This window comes from Camellia sinensis, chromosome 3 (genome assembly GCF_055761805.1).
Source record: "Camellia sinensis isolate YWXY chromosome 3, ASM5576180v1, whole genome shotgun sequence".
Classification (NCBI taxonomy): domain Eukaryota; kingdom Viridiplantae; phylum Streptophyta; class Magnoliopsida; order Ericales; family Theaceae; genus Camellia; species Camellia sinensis.
Window position 1 is genome coordinate 28,678,536 of NC_138963.1, and position 18,827 is coordinate 28,697,362.

Sequence of the window (18,827 nt, forward strand, 5' to 3'; positions counted from 1 at the left end):
AATAGTTAAACTTAATTTCTATCAATTTTTATTAAAAATAAGTCTTAGTAAAGCCATCATTAAAAATAATTTTTTGTAACATGTTTTTGCATATGTCGTTAAAATTTGACAATCAATGACTTCTTTTTTCATGTTTTTTTATAAATTGTCACTAAAATTTACAATTAGTGATGTTTTTCTATGACGAATTTTTTAAACTGTCGCTGAAAGTTAATTTGTGACAATTTTTTTAAATTGTCACTAAAACTTATACTAATTAGTGACATTTTGTGACAATTTTTAAATTGTCGTTAAAAATCAACAATTAGTGACTTTTCTAATAGTATTTGATGAACAATGTCATTAATTCTCATATGACTTATTATAGAATAAAATCGACTTATTAAGACCTGCAGGTAAGTCTCTTAACCAAAATTGCCCTTCTAATTGTTGGGTTTTCATTTGTAAGAGTGTATAAAAATGTTTTATTTTAAAGTTGCTTGTTTAACATTTATTTTTACTTGTTAGGCCATCTCTAACGGTTCATCAAACCTTGCATCAGATTTGAAATTTGGTAAAAAAGTCACTTTTTAGAGCTCCAATGATTTAAGCAAATTGGTATCAAAATGAGAATGAAATAAAAAATTCATCAAAGTGAAATAGGCTCCAAATTTCACTATTTTACTGTGCTTTACCGTTGGGAGAGACCAACCAGTCAACTAGCCGAATGCCTGGCCGGTTGACCAACCGGTCGACTGGTTCCCTTTCAAATAAGTAGGTTCAAACAGGTTAAAAAAAAAAAATTAAAAATTTAGTCTTACCGGTCGTCGACCCACCGGATAACCCTTCCCTCAATTCTGCATATATTTTGTTCGACAAGTTTGATGCTCACCGTTGAAGGAAGCCGTATCAAATTGAAAAAATAACCTATTTTTTATTCAAATTTGATAAAAAAAGAAATGAACAATTGGAAATGCTCTTAGTAAGTCGTATTTGTTTGGCGTCACTTCCTAGACCATGGGTCAATTTCATTTTGTTTGGTTGTCCTTTAAGTTGTTTGGCCGACTTCATGCATTAAAAGATGAGGTTTGTGACTCAATTCTCATCCTTACAATCAGATAGATATATAAAAACAAGAAACTATAATATCTATCGCATCACCAAGACTAGAGTTTTTTTTTTATTTTTATATATAGTTTTTTTAGATTAACTGAATGCGAAGAAGGCACTGAAAGTTTCAATTGGATCAGCAACAACATTTCTTTCCTTTGCCCAACAACTAATACATTGTCTTGTGCGCTTGTTACTAGCCTGACAACACTGCTTAACAATTCCCTTCCTAAAAATTAAATCAAGGTCTTTACAAGTTCCGAAATTGTTCTATTTTTAATTTTTAATTATTTTCTTAATGATTTTAAAATAAAATAAAATAAAATAAACCTTTCCCCCGTTGTAATTCCAATGCCACCCACCCACCAACTATCTTAATCCCCCGATAGAAAGGCCGCCTGACGCCGCTACAACAAAGCTCAGTCAATGCCCGAGCAGGCTATGGTTCAAAGACGAGCAGTTTCACCACCCTCAAGTCAATTGATTTCATAGAAAGCCCCAGGATGAAACTTCTTGCAAAGTGCTTCCGCAGCTGCTTCTACTCTTGATTGATCCGGCAGCCAATCATGGGAAGAAGGTCTTTACCATTCGAAATAACATATTGTTAAGGATTAAATATATTTTGAACTAATTGACATCATCGTGCAATTATCCCCGTACCTTGCCTTCAAAACTAATAACAAGGGGACCAGTTCTGGATTCACGATAGCAACCTTGATGTTTCAAAAAAAATAACACAATTAGAAGAGAAAGAAACGGTTATGTTATAGTTCCCAATCACAGTTAAAACTAAAGATGCTCACCTATGTAAAGATCTGGGAATTCAAGACACAGTTTTGATAGAGGTTGAGCAGTTTCTACCTGTATTAGGTAGAACACATCAAGAATCAATGACACCACAAACAAAAGCTATTGCACAACTATTTGATTAAGCATTACTCACACAAACCAAGCCTAGCAACAATTTCACCAAAACTTTCAAAATATGCAATATTGACCACTCCATTCCCATACGAATGCAATGTTTACCTGTTTCCTCATTGATAAGTTCTACCTACCCCGATTCACAGAGTACCAAGGAAGAAGTAGATGGATATACCAGAAAAACTGTTGAAAGGAATTTGAACATGGCATCGGCACAAGAAGACAATGATTACCAGCCAAGTTGGCTCAAAGAATAATGATCTAACAGTTCAACAATGTCGACACTTCCTGCTAGCTTGCAATACCCAAATATTGAGTTAAGTACTCTCATGGACCTAAGTGTGAGAGTACCCATGCATGTATAAACTAGAGCATAAAGGGAAACATGCCACCAAAAAATAAAAAAAAACATAAAATAAAATAAGTGAAATATAAATATTAAATCTGACTTAGAATTCATCCACAAAATTCTTTGAGCTGGTGAGGAAAAAATTCTCGAGGAGGGCTATTAAAGCAATGTCAAAGCCTCACTCCTAACAAAAACCACATAAAAATCTTCTCAATATTATTATCCTCTTCATGACAATAAGCAACACAATTTATTCTTCAATCTCAAATTGACTCAACTTAACAAGCCTCCATCCCAATTACTTGGGGTTGAACTGTTTTCTCCGGTTAGTTCCTATTAAAAGTCATGTCCTCAATTAGTCTAAGACAATCACCTCCTTTTGTACAATCTCAACCTATGTCCTCCTTCAGCTTTCTTCTATTTTTGCTCAATTTCTAAATTGAGCAAAAATATTGCTCTTGCTATTTGTTTTATTAAATAATGCTCTATTATCTTTCCTTATTTATAACCAGGCTCTTGATTGAACCATTTTTGGCCCCCTTTTGCATTTCTATGTTCAGTTTTTGTACAGACTAACCGACAGTGAAATGGAGGGAAATTTATCCTTTTGTTATTTATATTTCGTTTTCCTGCCAGTTGTGTAAAACCCAAACAACACATAACAAGAAAAGGGAAAATTATTGTGTGTATAATGAAGGGAAATTCAAGGGTGGGCAGAAATCAAGTGGCAAACACGAAGGCAAAACAAAAAATCTTCTTTTCTAGCAGAGACTACCATACAATAACAAAATCATGGAAACTGAAAAAAAAAATAACAAAGTACAGAATAGTAAACTTGGCACGTACATCTGACTGAGTGGTTCTCAAGCGCTTAGATACAAACGGTTCCGCCAATGCTAGAAGGCCACTAGAATTTGTTAATTCAATCAGACAATCCCATTGCCCGTCCAGCTCGGTAACATTTGTTGCAGTAAGGATGATTACATTTAGACACTCGATCTACAACAAGAAACACCAATTTGACGTCAGTAATTCAAAGGATTGTCAGGGAAAATAAATAAAAACATAGACCAATAACAATGGAATCACAATCTAGAGAGGTACAACAGGACTAATCAGCAAAATGCAGCAAACAGTCTAAAATTATAAGATTTATACAGTAAAGTAGAGACAGGAAGGGCAGGCAGTCACTGTTAGTAACAAATATTTAGGACACAGTAGAGGACAGCATTGGTAATATACATGTCAAAGATAGCTTTCAGCCAATAGGATCTATGCTCCTTCATTTTTACCTAAATTTCACTCACTTTAGTCTTGCTCCTAGCTATGAAAACATTCTTCTTGCTTTCATATATTGAAAGCCTTTTTTTTCTTTTTGCTTTTTTGTAAGTTATATGTTGAAATCCATATTTCTGTGATGAAATGCTAATGTGAGTTTTAAGGCATTCCATATTTGACATCTTAAATTATGAGGGCTGCTATTTGCCCCCACCATTTTACTTTGGCCCCCCCACTTCTTTGAACCCCCATCCAACAAAATGAAACCCCATTTTCTCTTTGAACCCCCACCTTAATACAAACTATATCTCTAACCCCAAATTCAAACCCAAAATACAGTGTCATGAGTTTATATATGTTGGTGGTTGGCAGTGTAACGAGTTTATACATACAGTCAAAACTCAAGAATCAAACAAGGGACAAAACTCTCCATCCTATACATACAGTCAAATGCAATCAAGGCATCTTAAATAATATTGTCTACACCCAAAAAACGACGGAGCAAAGTGTCAGAACTAACTTACTGGTCCCTTCCAACACTAAGAATCCACTGAGCAGGAAGAGTTAAATATGGCTCGGCTTGAGAACTGCTGCTCAAAATTGGCCCGAGACTCTCAAGCTCAGAATTAAATTCCCTCTCAAATTTCCTGCAGATTATTCACAGCATATTAATAGTGATTTTTCCTTACAGAACAGGATCAGTGACTGCTGCATTTTCAGTGGCTAACTTCAGTGACTGCTGCATTTTCAGTGGCTAACTTCAGTGCCTGGAATGTCAATGGATTTAATGATGTTCTATATTACCTTACTTGTTTTCTCCACGTTAATATGTGCTAAGCATACGCTAGCATTCAAATCTCAAAACAGATGAGAAATCCAACACATTTATTATATCTGATCTGACAAATAGTATGTGTTTATTCAGGAACAATTTTTCCTATACAAGTACTATGAACTCCAATCCAATTAAACTCTTGCACAATCAAAAAACACTAAATGACAAGGTTGATCGGACAATTTGCTAATATATGGGAAGTGTTCACAGAAGAACCAACTTAAAGATTAATAAACTCAGGTGAGAGAAATATAGAACAGAGAACCATGCCTTGAAATGTTAATCCTAGGTTCAGATAATAAAATAAAAAATAAAAAATAAAATCTGATCTCCAATGCCATGTAATGGAGTGTTTTGACACCTTTTCCACTGCCTTGTCTACTGTTGATTCTGATTCTGTTATAAACCTGAATTAATCTGCTGCTACATGGGAGCAGAATTTTTGTCCACCAATGGAGTTCTTGTGCTGGGCATGAACTCAACTGTTGTCGAAAGAGAGAGTGGTCCAGTCTTTGACAGCACATTTGGTGAAACCTGCTGGCGGGGAAAAAGGTACTCCTTAGAGAAGGATGACATATATATGGGGGCTCTGTCATTTTCAGCGAAATTGTCACCAAGGTGGGAATGAGAGCAACCCCTCTTCCCTTCGAGCTCTATCACCACGCCCCTGTTGAGATCAATGACCTCCAAACATCTATTTAAACCATTAACATGATCTCCAAAACTAGGTATGTTTTCTTTTTCGTTGTCATGAAGTGAATGAGGGTCATTCTCAAGAGGGCGTCTGCTGGCCCTTTCATGTTCTTTCGTCATTGGCCTCTTGCTCTCTCCACCCATTTCATTTTTCAATATCCCTTCTGTTCTTTTCCTTTCTGCCTTCAAACTAGAACGCAGGCCGAGTTTTTTTGAATTATGTCCCCCGTCAATAACTTTACTAGATCTTGAGCAATTTTCTCTGCACAATTGAGGAGATGTATCAGTCTGACCTTTTGAAGTTTTCCCTGGTAAATTTCTCGAGGTTGCAGACGTGCTGGACATTTTTGGGGAATTTTTATCTAGCTCTTGATTTTGTGCTGCATATCTGCGAATGGCATTCAAAGAAGGATTTATCACTCCATTTTGCACAGAACCAAGCTTTGTATCCCCATTCTCTAGTAAAATTCTAGCAGTCTGAAGTTCATCCGGCCTTTTTCTGTTTGTCACCCCACTGATATTAGGCAAAGCACTCTGCGCTCTACCTACCGTCGACAGCATAGCTTTGTCCTGCCAAAGCAGATAAGCTTTACTTGATTGAAATACTGACTTCACAAGGTAATACTCATAACATAGAACTAAACAAATTGGAAGAAAATAAAACTACCTCATCAAAGAACCCAATCCTTGGTGATGGCATTCGGAGACCCGAAGGTTTGAAATTTCTGGTCGATTTTGCAAGATCATTAGCAGTTCCCCTAACTATTTCAAGACATAGATTTGGAAACCTTGTTTGATGACTTTCTTGATCATCGAAACATTCATCATGTGGGAAACTCTGAAAATTTAATGCTTGGGTGGCATCATTTCCTAAACAAGCTCCTCTGGAAGTACTGGTATGAAAACTGACCTCTAAACAGTTGGAGCTTTGGTTGGCAGTTGATGATGATTCTGAGGACCATCCATCAATGGAGCTAGCAGGTGATTCATAAGAAGAATGGTTTGACATGGACAATGAAGGGGTTGACAAACCAGGATTTTCCAACACAATATTGTCTCCTAGTGAGCACCTGAGAGGAGTCTTGGAGGTTGAACCAGAGGCAACAATACTACTTTTCCTGGAATCTGCTTTTCTTCTTGAGTTTGAGGAAGATTTCAACGACGAAGCACTATTGGTAGTGACAGAAACTGAAGAAGATGATTCGAGGGATGTTGTAGAGCTAGTGGAACATGAGTTTCCCAATCCAGATTTCTTGGATAATATAAAATCTTTCCCTGTAACAGTCAACGCATTTTGACGTAAATTCCATTAGAAGTGGAAGAAAAGAACTTTTAATAAATTATATGAAGGTTCTTACCAGATCCAAGGGTTGCAACTTTATTTCCCATTTTGACATGGTCCGCACCTAAGGAAATCTTTTTTCTTTGTCCTGCTGACGCCATGTTCATCTTGCTTAATATCTTGGGTGACTTATGAGGAAATGAATTAGCTTCACCATTCTTTATAGCATCCTGTATTGATCAAATTAATTTGAGTTAGTTAATTCATATCCTAGAGTTAAGTTTCATTTCCTTACACAATCTTGTGTCTACATATCCAACAAGTTAGACTACCAAATGCTAGACAAAAATTGTAACTTGTAAGTAATAAATAATAATACTCATAACATAGAACTAAACAAATTGGAAGAAAATAAAACTACCTCATCAAAGAACCCAATCTTTGGTGATGGCATTCGGGGACCTGAAGGTTTGAAATTTTTGGTCGATTTTGCAGGATCATTGGAAGAATGGTTTGACATGGACGATGAAGGGGTGGACAAACCAGGATTTTCCAACACAATTTTGTCTCCTAGTAAGCACCTGAGAGGAGTCTTGGAGGTTGAACTAGAGGCAGCAAGTCTACTTTTCCTGGAATCTGCTTTTTTTCTCGAGTTTGAGGAAGATTTCAATGACGAAGCACTACCAGATGGAGAACAAGAAGCTGATGAATCATTACTGGTAGTGACAGAAACTGAAGAAGATGATTCAAGGGATGTTGTAGAGCTAGTGGAACAACATGAGTTCCCCAATCCAGATTTCTTGGATACTAAATCTTTTCCTGTAACAGTCAATGCATTTTGATGTAAATTCCATTAGAATTGGAAGAAAGGAACTTTTAAATTATGTGATGGTTCTTACCAGATCCAAGGGTTGCATCTTTATTTCCCATCTTGACATGGTCTGCACCTAAGGAAATCTTTTTTCTTTGTCCTACTGACACCATGTTCTTTTTAGCATCCTGTATTGATCAAATAAATTTGACTCAGTTAATTCATATCCTAGAGTTAAAATTTCATTTCCTTACACACTCTTGTGTCTACATATCCAACATGTTAGACTACCAAATGTTGGACAAACTTGTGATTTGTAAGTAATAAATAATAATGCAGCCTTTCAATTTGAGCAATCGAGATGAACACTTATGCATACTAAATACTAAAAGGAACTATATAATCTCATTGTCTTCGATTTATACATGCCTAGACAAACTTGTAACTTGTAAGTTATAAATAATAATGCAGCCTTTCAATTTGAGCAATTGAGATACACTTATGCATACTAAATACTAAAAGGAACTATATAATCTCATTTTCTTCGATTTATACATGCCTGGACGATTTGTGGATGGACAACCTCCTTAACTCTTTTTGATCCTTTCATATAGACGATTTGGCTTCTAGAAGTTGGTGTGGATTTCACCTGATATTTAGATACAAGAGAACTTAATTTCTCAATAAATGCTAGAACAATTACAATGAAAGACTACAATCAATAGCACATACCCTATTTCGAGAGATGTCATCAAGTTTCTTCAAGGCTGAAAAGATGCAACCATAGATATTGAGCATATATTTGTGATAAACAGATGCATAAAAAGGGAGACCATATAACATTTTTTACAAGACACTAAGGCTAGGTACCAACCTCCTAAACACAAGATATTATGCTTACTAAGCCTAAGAGTAAGAAAAGAATTTAGGACAAGTGAGGTTTCAATATTTCCTGCTGCAACAATAGCGGAAGGCCTGATTACCCATTAAATCTCTTTGGGATACCTTAAATGCAATCACATTGCAATTCACATACAAAATGAACAGGCAAAAATTTCTTCTTCCATTCACAATAAGATTTGTTCTGAATTTGCAATATACTTACAGTGGGTTTCCCGTTTGTGGGCTTCTCCAACTCCTGATTTGCAAACTGACTTGCAAATATTGGACATTATATTGGATTTCTCAATGGATGCTCTTATATCTTCAAACAAATCAACCTCAGTGCTTTGGTTGCTGTCCAAGGAGAAGTCATCACTATCTAATGTAGATTCTGAGTCTACATATCTCCGCGTACACAGATCTTCTTGAGTTACGGGTAATAGGTGAGCTTCAACCTTCTCAAATCCTTTATTTATAATAAACAACTCTTCTGGATCTAGAAGTCCTGATCACGCATGAAGCATTAATGACTTTAAATTTTAACTTGCTCTAACCATATGAAATGAGTTAACATTGGCAGAAGGCACCAAATATTTCAGATTTCTTGTAAAAGCATACCTGCACTGGTGAAAAAAGCAGTATCCCAATCTAAACTTCTGCGCAAGTTGCTTGCTCTTCCCAACTTAGTGGATTCATGAAATAAGACCTTTTGCTCCCTTTGCTCGAGTATTTCTACTGCATTTTCAGGTTCACGAGAATCTGTGGTCCCAAACAGCTTGAAACCTTCTTGCTCATCTATTTTCTCCAACACTACTGTGAAAATGAATTCAAGAATAAAATGTTTCAGGCTAAAATTGAAAATGGAAGAATGTATCTGTTCAAGTAACTGCAGAATTGTTCCTAATGTTGATGCAGAAACTAAGATCAGTTGGTGGTTTTTCATGCAGCCTAAGCAAATTAGAGTCCTTTAGATATTGATGTGTTAGTTATCAGGAATTAGGAGAGTCAAAGATGATGCAGAACTATGAAATATCTCACAAATAAAATGATATCAGAAATTCAGACCTACCATAAGGGAACTACTGTAAAATATTAAGGTTCTTAAAATTTTGCTCCCATCCCCGAAAGTAACTGAAGAATTAGAAACACAGGTCTATTCTAATGGATTGATTATTAGTCTTAACACTATGATAAACAATAAGACATGAAAATTAGAATTAGAATATAAACATGCCTACATGGAGCAGAGAAATATCATTCACGTATTATATAACCTACAATTAGATTATTACAGAGTATTTCTTCCAATATACTTGTGTTATCTCACATTAAGACATAAGTACAAAGTATTGTATTGGCGGAGATTAGGTGACTAGTTACAATTTATAAAGCATGGCTAGAGGGATACAAGATAGAGGTATGACACAATATGGATACATCAATACAAATTCTGAAAAAAGTAGGATATGGATTATGTTAAAGGATACGACCATAAATAAAAATATATATAAATTAAAAAGTAATTGTCATAAATCTTTTAGGATAAACTATTTTTCTTTATTTATCTATAATTAGGAAACACTCTAATTTTGGTGAAGCTGAGTCAGACTTTAGATTTCTAGAAAAAAGTTGAATAAAAATTGATTAATTTATTCAGATGGTGATAATTAATCAAATCATTTGAGAGTCACATAGTTATTTAATATACACAGTTACATAACCACCATAAAGTATGTAAGCTCTCTACTTCCAGTCCCATGCTCCGCATATAACTCCACTATCATCAAGAGTTGCAATGCTTCCCTACGATGTATTCAAGCACATCAAGTATGTGTTGACTTTCTAGTCTACCAAATAGTCTTAATTTCAAACTACTAGAAGTCACGGCACGCAAAAAAATTCAAAGTGTAATATTGGTAGAGATTAAGTGACTAGTTGAATCTATAAAGCATGGAATGGGATACATGATAGAGGTACGACACAATATGGATACATCCATACAAATTCTGGAAAAGTAAGATATGGATAAATTTAAAAAGTAATTTTGTGAAGACTGTTTTTCAAACTACTAGGAGTCATAGCAAGCACAAAGTGTGCATAAATCATTGAAAGACAATAACAATTCTAAATATAAAATTTATGGTATAAATGAAATGTTACCAAAAATGATGCCGTAAATTACTTCAAAAGATCAGCAACCCAGTAAATTTTTTTAAAAAATGGACAAAAAGAAAAATAAAAAAGTAATTAACAAAATATTCAAAGTCCCTGTTAAATTTTATGTTTAGAATATCATCAATTTTTGTGTTTTTTTTTTTTCAGGGGATAATAATACCATCATCAAATTGAAGTTATTTAATCTCTTTGTAACACATTTGACATAGGAAATTAATAACAGTGAAAGAAATGAAAATTATAGGCAGATAGGTCACTATATCTAGCTAAGCATATAGCGACAATGACTATGAAAAGCTTCATACACAACATCACACAAAAAAAATCAAAATAAATTTTACATATATACATACAATTTATGGTAGATGTATATGTACGTAAAAATGATGAAAAATCTTTTAAGTGATGTCATTTAAACCAAGGTGGCGGTGATAGTATAAAATTATTGAGCAAATCCAAGGAGATAATTGAATGTTCTTCTTCTCTATAATATTGGTTTGGAGGAATTGGAAAGTCTATCCCTCTTTGATAGAGAAAATATGTATATTCCTCGTATGGTACTTCTGCATACGTACTGACCAGGTACACAACACATACCCAAGCTTTTTCTTTTTAATTTTTGACGTATCTAGACGTACCTAGTATATACCCAAGCCGTACCGTACCTCAGTTGAAATAATATTTTCTTCTACTGCAGAGATAAAACTCCTTTCACTAGACTTCTTTTTTATTTTTTGTTTTATACTTAGCATGATTTTAAAATTAAACTATGGTTTGTAAGTTATTTAATATATTGACATTTAACTTTGATTTATACCTTTACTTTTGACATTAAATGTTAATTGTAAGTTGAACCTTAACAAATTAAATCATTTAATTAATTTTTTCATTACTCTAAATTAAAAATGAATATTTTTTTACAAGTGTACCAAGCCTTACCCGTACCCTATTTTTTAAAAAGTTTACCATATTGATGTAGTACCCGTATTGTACCAGTACTAGTATTCGTATTCGTACCTGTACCTGTGCTTCATAGGCAACAATGACTATGAAAAGCTTCATACACAACATCACACAAAAAAAGTCAACATAACATTATATATACATACAATTTATCATAGATGCATATGTACGTAAAAATGAAGAAAAGTCTTTTAAGTTGTAAGATACAGATAACGCAATGAGTAAAAGGATTCAAACCATACCTTGCGTAAAAGAATTCGAAACGAAGAACCTTGTTGGTAAATCACATACTTGACAACCATTAACTATGAACACCCAGCAATGGAGTGATACTACAGTATGAGTATCACCGACACTAGTCACAGTGCAAAGGCTGGATCGTTCTCTGATGGGAGAGCGTTAGAGAGAGAGTATAGGGAAAAAATGTTATGGGTAAAAAACCACATCACGTATCTGATGTTCTATATATTAAAACATATAATCAGATATATAACCATATATATCCATCTATCCATATCTCCTAAGGATAGGATGGATGTAGATAGATAGAGGGTTATCCTAAGAAATAGGATAATCGGGAAATCAAATTCAAATTACATGGGTAATTTGAATGGGCCATGGGTCATGGGTGCCCAAATTCGGGTCCAATACCCGGCCCAATTTCCAACATCTCCCACTCGCACATGAGTTGGCATTATACTGGCACATCTCTATCTCAATCTCCCAAATATTGAACAATCCCATACTAACCAATGAACCGTGCGACCGCTGAGAAACACTTGCATGTGGGAGCTCTATACTAAAAACTCAAAATGAGCCAGCATAGGGACATCAACCCAAAAAATAGAAATAGTGTCTCATATATCCCAGACCCATCTAATTACACCGGTCCAAAAACATCTCTAATCACTTAAAAGAGCATGTTTGACCCTCTCAATTATTGCAATATATTCAGACTCAATCCGCCTCATACAGAGCGATGTGAGTTGTCGGCAGTGAATATACAACTGTGATGTAATACTAGATGATCTTCCCCTTGCCCTTATGCCATTTAGTTTAGGATTGACCGCTTTCCCAGTGATGCCCCTTAAGGCCGAATCATACATGACCGCAAGCAACATACCAAGGTAGCAAAACATCAACCCCTTACCTTGTGACATAGTCAAAGGTCACAAAAAGGTACATAAGTGAAAGTCATATCAATAATGACACATAAGACTCACACGGTGAGGAAACAGGGATCCATTCTCTCACCTCATTACTCAGTCGCCAAGCACATGGAGTATGAATACATGCTACGGTGGAGTAACTCTTCCAAAAGAGTGACGTCATGCTCGATACACCGTACAGATCTTAGTCTAGTCTCTTTCTAGCACCTAACCCGAATTCTCTATTTGCTCGCCTTCCAGGCGCCAAATGAGATCTCGCATCTAGCTAATCATAACAGGCACAACATGGAAAGTGGGTACTAACATCCAGGTTTGGTCCTTGACACAACCTCATCTTGGTTGTAACCAAGGCGACATATATAGTGGATAATTTAAGTCTTTCTTGGTTCCAAATAAAAATAAACCACTAGTCTCATTCTTGCTCACTCCCAAGCACCAAGGGTGATTGCTCGTGTGAGTGAGCCAATCTTGCCTGCTCACATCATCATCTGCTAATCGTTATGACACAAACCATAATAGTGTCAACATCCCATCATCTCACAACAAATAAGTGATCGATTTTAAAAAAAAACATGACCACAGTCTGCGCAATTCTGGATTCCAAGCATAAACCTTATCAGCACCTCTTGCGATAAGCATATACAACAGAATCCACCATGTGCGCCTCACATGAAGTGGTTCAAGATCACTACCTCTTGCGCAATTACCTCTCTAAAGATATTTTGTTGACCAATCTACGTTCATTCAAGATGTGCCCAACTAGCGCATTGAATCTTACAAATGGCAAATTTATACACTACCAGTAAAGCATCCTATCCACAGTCTAATGAGCAAGGTCAAGGTCTAAAACTACTCAGTTGACCATCTAAAGAGATAGCACTCATTATGCCGAATACGCCCACATAGCATACTTCAGGCTCCCACAAAAAAAAAAAAATCAAGGAATATAGGCCATTTGTTTCTCCCAAAGACAATCCGAGGATTCACTCAATAGCTAAGGCTCTAGCTTTTACCGATAGGTAAGTCAATGGGTTTGCAATTTCGCATTTAGAATCATTCTAGGATATTCCTTATGCAAGTCATTAAAGACAAACCGAGAATTCTCCCAGAACAATCTCTAAGGATCTTACATCTGAGCATATAAATAACATCACCCATGTCCATCATGTCTAAAACAGAGGACTGCCAATCCTAGGTGGCGACAACCGTATAAATTCTTGGCTCATAATGACTAAGTAAGGAAAAACTTCTTTTGGACCATTGATCATGCCTCAGTGGTCTTCATTGATCATCGTTGGCCTATCATGGCTCAATGAAATCTAAGAACCACTATTTGGGTAACTGTTTTAGGCCGTAAAATATTTATTAGAACTAGCAATCCTTTTTGCGCTCCTAACTTTTCACCATAAAAGCAAAAGGTAAATCCCTACAGATCTACTTATCCAATTCTCCAACAAGAAGTTGGGTCACAACGTCCACAAATCAAAATTCCGAACTCATGTCAATCATAGCCTAAGTCAAAGTAACCTTACTCCCCAGGAGAAAGTCTTCTCATGGTCTACACCTTCCTCAATGGTGCGACTTTTCGGTATCTAGCGAGCCTTATGCTTCAAAAAATGACTATCCAAATCGCGCATAACTTTAGAACAGTTTTGCGTCATATCGGAAAGTCAACCAAATTATAGAAATGGTTAATCCTCAAAAACTTTGTCTTAAACTGCGCAACATTGATCCACTTTTCTAAAAGTGGGGGACTAGAGAGCCTTTGGCATTATCCTAGGCTCTTTATCATCTTGTGGAGCAATCATGAATGTTTCCCTCTCAATCACCTACTGATGACGTGGAAAATTTTCACATTCTCTACCACGCAACTAAGAATGTAGCGTAATCTTCTCTAATGGAGTAATCCACTAGTAGGCACATCGCTCCCACTGTCCCTAGGATATTGGAAATTTCTTTCTATTCTCAACTAGGCTACATAAACCGCTATACTTAGAATTCTCTATTTTATAGAGTTCCAAAACTCTATTCACGTCATCTTTACTAAGAAAACTTTATGTGACTTAGTTACACTCCCACAAAGCTGCTTATCTATAAGCACATGACCTGGAGGGTTTACATGACTGCATACAATAATGCGCCACATGACCCTAAGTTTTTACAAGGCAGCATACAATAATGCGCCCTAGATCTTTAGGTCTTAATTTCGCAACCTTAAGAGAAGTAAAATAAAGATAAGCTACTTGATGGTAACAGATCGCTCACAAATGGCTCTCTGCTAACCCATTACTTAAATGGAGTGTAAAATCTGATATGGAGGGTACTTAGTTAAGCATATAGGCAACAAACTAGTGCAATTCCCAATTGGGAAACATTTTGCGCCATCATCCACCTAACACAAACAATATTTAATTCCTTATCTCTACTACACCATTGTGTTGCTGAGTACTAGGAATAATCAATTTTCTAAGCATCCATCTCTCTTCACAGAGTTTTCAGAAAAAACTCAAATAGATACTCGCCACTTTGGCCAAAACTAAAAGCACAAAAGCTCTTATCTAATTGATCTCAACCTCATTTGTGCAATGTCAAAAATCATCTCAAAACTTTTGACTTATGGGAGATCAAATAGCCTTGACTAAGATGCGTATCGTAATCTATAAATGTGTCAAGATTGAGGCTAGCTATCATACCCTTACACATATCCAGTCACAAATATCATAGTGAACTAAATGCGCCAATACAAATGCCCTTCTGCAGCTTTCCTACTTACTTGTGCGCAACCATTGCGAACAAAGTTACACATTCACATGAGAGCAAGATGTCACAAGCGAGTGGGCCCGAGAGGGCCTACTCAAACCATCTATGTCATCTTCTCATTAATGTGATTGAGTATAATAAGCCACCAGTTCATGACCAATGTCATAAACTAATTCCAATCATTCTAATGCGTGAATTCTCGAAGGCAAGTTTTAAAGGTTTTAGGCCCAACTAGGTAATGACTCACGACAAATTCATGTTCACTAGATCATAAAAGGATGTTATGGAAATATCAAGTGCACCTAAGTCGCAAATTTAACTAGCAAGTGCTAATCCCCTGCACTTTCAAGTCAATTTTATTCTCCATACACTTTACTGCATCTAGTTGAAAGATGACGATACTCCTCTTGCCATCTCTGTTTCTCGCTTCATAGTTACTTACAATTAATTCTACTATCCACAAGAAGGAGAGAATAAGCTATCAATCTATGACAACTCCCGAAGTAACTTAAGCGCGAATTAGGCTAAAGAGTCTAATTCAACACAATGCTCTCACGAGCCATGCGTCAAATTCTTAGAGTCATAACAACCTTGTCGGCCTTGACCTTTTCATTACTATGTTGCAACGTTTGCTAAGTGGTAAACGTTATTCAAAAGCGTTAGCCTAGCTAAGGAATCATACAAAGAAGCGCCTCATCATGTCTCACACTCAAGTGTGGAAACAGTAAGTGTCCAGACTTGGACAAGTTGGCAATGCTAATAGATTTTGCAGTCACTTGGTGCTAATCTTCTCACTTAGTGTTAATAGATTTTTGCTGCTACTAAGAGCAAATCTCTTAACTTCAAGTGATACTTTAATGTACACTACTATAGTGCGTGAAATTTTTGCTCCATCCACTCCCAACAGTTGGGTAGAGAGAAAAACATTGCTCATACTGGTTACTCGTCTTATACTTAATGACTAATTCATTTAAGCTCGCATTTCTTAGATGGCGTTACTCTTGAATGTTACTTCATCCAATGATGCAACAATAGTACAAGTTAAATTACAAAGTCAATCCGCGCAGCTCAATAGTCAAAGATCATATACACATCTATTGAGGGCTTACTAATTTCACAACTCCAAAACTCACCAATCAAAACTACGTAGCATGCCGCTAACCATAGCGCATGCATCAATTTTTATTGTGCCAAACAAGGCAACAAAACCACGGAGACTTTGAGTCATGTTTCCTTACTCTGGCTCAATTAAACTCTAACATAAAGTCTCCAAGACTTTTTGCTCATCTAAATAATAGGATTACATTGTTCACATTTAAACATCTCTACTAAGTTTAGGTCAACCAAATTAACTTCCATAAGCTAAGTCAATTTAGAGAGAAATTCGCATTGGGATTAATTTGATTAGTATAATATAATTTTACTGCAAAAATCTAAATTAAATAGTGACAATATTACACAAGTCGCAAGATCGAAAATCCGCTATGCTTGTAATCATCTCTTGTGCCACAGGTGACAATTATCCAAAAATTTAATTTAATTCATGCGCAAAATATTAGTTTTCAGGAGTAAATCTACAAAGATTTCTCTTAACCGAATAACCTCCCACTGACTATGGCATGTCTAAAGCATGATAAAATATTCTAATTCTATACAATAGCATCTTAATGTAGATTCACAATCAACTCACGCTATGTTACATTTAATAATGGAATTTAAATAAAAAATAATTAATCATGTTATTCTAATCACAACATATTAGAAACTCTCTAGGCAAAAAATAACAATATGCTATGTTTAATATTCAGATTATGCCATAACAGAAAGTATATCAGTTCTGAAATTTTTTGGTATTTTCTGGAATTTCAAATAATTAATAAATACACATAAAATCAGAAATAAATATTCCAGAATCTGGGAAAAAGAAAAAATCATACCAGTAAATAGTAAAGCATTACAGTAGTCTATAGAAAAAATTTTAGCCCAGAAACTTAGTCATGCAACACCAGAAGCATTTTAAAGCAGAAACAATGAATTATTATTTCAGGAAAAATATTTTTATTTTCATAAAATTTTGAAAATTTTACAGTAGATTAAAAATTTAATTCTAAGTCTAACAGTACCAACCACGCTTAAAACAAAGCTATAATGAATTACTTATGACCATTTAAAGCAATTCTAGATTTTAAAAAACAACAAACAGCGCCTTACACCCAGCTGCCAAACCAAACAAGCCGACGCTGAAAACAGCACGGCTCGGCTGGGTGCGCGGCGCGCGTGGACAACGTGGCTGACACGCGTGTGATGGAGCGTGGAAGCACGCCCGGCGCGTGATGGCACGTGGCCGCCGCTGACGGCTTCAGTTGGCGCATGAGGCACACGCGCTGTCTTCCAGTGTGTTTTCTGGTCCAATTTTGGTACTGCTGGACTCCATTATCCAAAATAAAAACTATGGTGGTATCAAAAATGACATTTAACAAATACAAATAATGGAGTGTAGCACACCCTCTCTCTAATGAGAGTGGAAGTGCAGAAACTCTACACTTCATCTTCTTCCTTAAGCCACCAAAAACACAAAACACAAAACGAACTGAAATTAGAGTTTTTTTTTTCTCATCAACCGTAAGTCGGAATCAAGCCCATAATATACCATTTCGAAGGTATCAAAACAAGGATTCCAAATATATAATTTTCATAACATAAAAACAAAGCATTTAAAACCAGCATGCAGTCAAAGTTTCGAAAAATTAAATATGAATCTCCATTTTTCTCAAAACCCGACCATTGGATTTTCATGAAACTTTGCAGATATATTCTACATGAAAAATACCACAACATATGTAAATTTCAAGTTGATCGGGGACAGTTCGAAAAAATATTAATTTTTCATGCATATATCACGTGTGTATATATATATAATTATATACATATTTTAATGCACAAAAAACAAGCACGAAAATACCCATTTATGGCTCTGATACCAATGTAAGATACAGATAACGCAACAGGTAAAATGATTCAAACTATATCTTGTGTAAAAGAATCCAAAACAAAGAACCTTGTTGGTAAATCACGTGCTTGACAACCATTAACCATGAACAACCAACAATGGAGTGATACTACAGTATGAGTATCACCCACACTAGTCACAGTGCAAAGGCTAGATCGTTCTCTGATGGGAGAGAGTTAGAGAGAGAGTATAGGGAAAAAATGTTGTAGATAAAAAACCACATCACGTATCTGATGTTCTATATATTAAAATATATAATCAAATATCTAACCATATATATCCATCTATCTATATCTCCTAAGGATAGGATTGATGTAGATAGATAGAGGATTATCCTAACAAATAGGATAATCAAGAAATCAAATTCAAATTACATGGGTAATTTGAATGGGCCATGGGTCATGCCACATAGGCGCCCAAATTCGGGTCAAATACTCGGCCCAATTTCCAACATAAGTGATGTCATTTAAACCAGGGTGGTGGTGATAGTATAAAATTACTGAGCAAATCCAAGGAGATAATTGAATGTTCTTCTGCTCCATACTATTGGTTTGGAGGAATTGGAAAGTCTATTCCTCTTTGATAGAGCAAATATATATATATATAT

General features: G+C 35.6%; 1 protein-coding gene and 1 long non-coding RNA gene across 3 annotated transcripts in view; both read right to left on the minus strand.

Moving 5' to 3' along the window:
- Positions 1 to 1,568: 1,568 nt before the first annotated feature.
- On the minus strand, positions 1,569 to 2,033 carry LOC114266155 (uncharacterized). The gene is made up of 3 exons (XR_014363672.1): positions 1,893 to 2,033; positions 1,750 to 1,802; positions 1,569 to 1,668 (listed from the first exon to the last, which is right to left on the minus strand). It is a non-coding gene; the product is annotated as an uncharacterized LOC114266155 (long non-coding RNA).
- Positions 2,034 to 4,508: 2,475 nt separating this feature from the next.
- LOC114295875 (uncharacterized) overlaps positions 4,509 to 18,827 on the minus strand; it is a 69,590-nt gene continuing 55,271 nt past the window's right edge. Inside the window, exons 2-10 of one of the 2 annotated variants that reach the window (XM_082919413.1) lie at positions 8,762 to 8,956; positions 8,367 to 8,648; positions 7,994 to 8,028; positions 7,821 to 7,910; positions 7,350 to 7,449; positions 6,872 to 7,269; positions 6,527 to 6,680; positions 5,836 to 6,443; positions 4,509 to 5,738 (exon numbers count right to left, since the gene is read on the minus strand). In XM_082919413.1, the coding sequence (XP_082775539.1) occupies positions 4,899 to 5,738; positions 5,836 to 6,443; positions 6,527 to 6,680; positions 6,872 to 7,269; positions 7,350 to 7,449; positions 7,821 to 7,910; positions 7,994 to 8,028; positions 8,367 to 8,648; positions 8,762 to 8,956 (2,702 nt within the window). In that variant the 3' untranslated portion in view covers positions 4,509 to 4,898. The remainder of the gene's footprint in view (positions 5,739 to 5,835; positions 6,444 to 6,526; positions 6,681 to 6,871; positions 7,270 to 7,349; positions 7,450 to 7,820; positions 7,911 to 7,993; positions 8,029 to 8,366; positions 8,649 to 8,761; positions 8,957 to 18,827) is intronic. The other variant, XM_082919412.1, reaches the window with a different exon arrangement.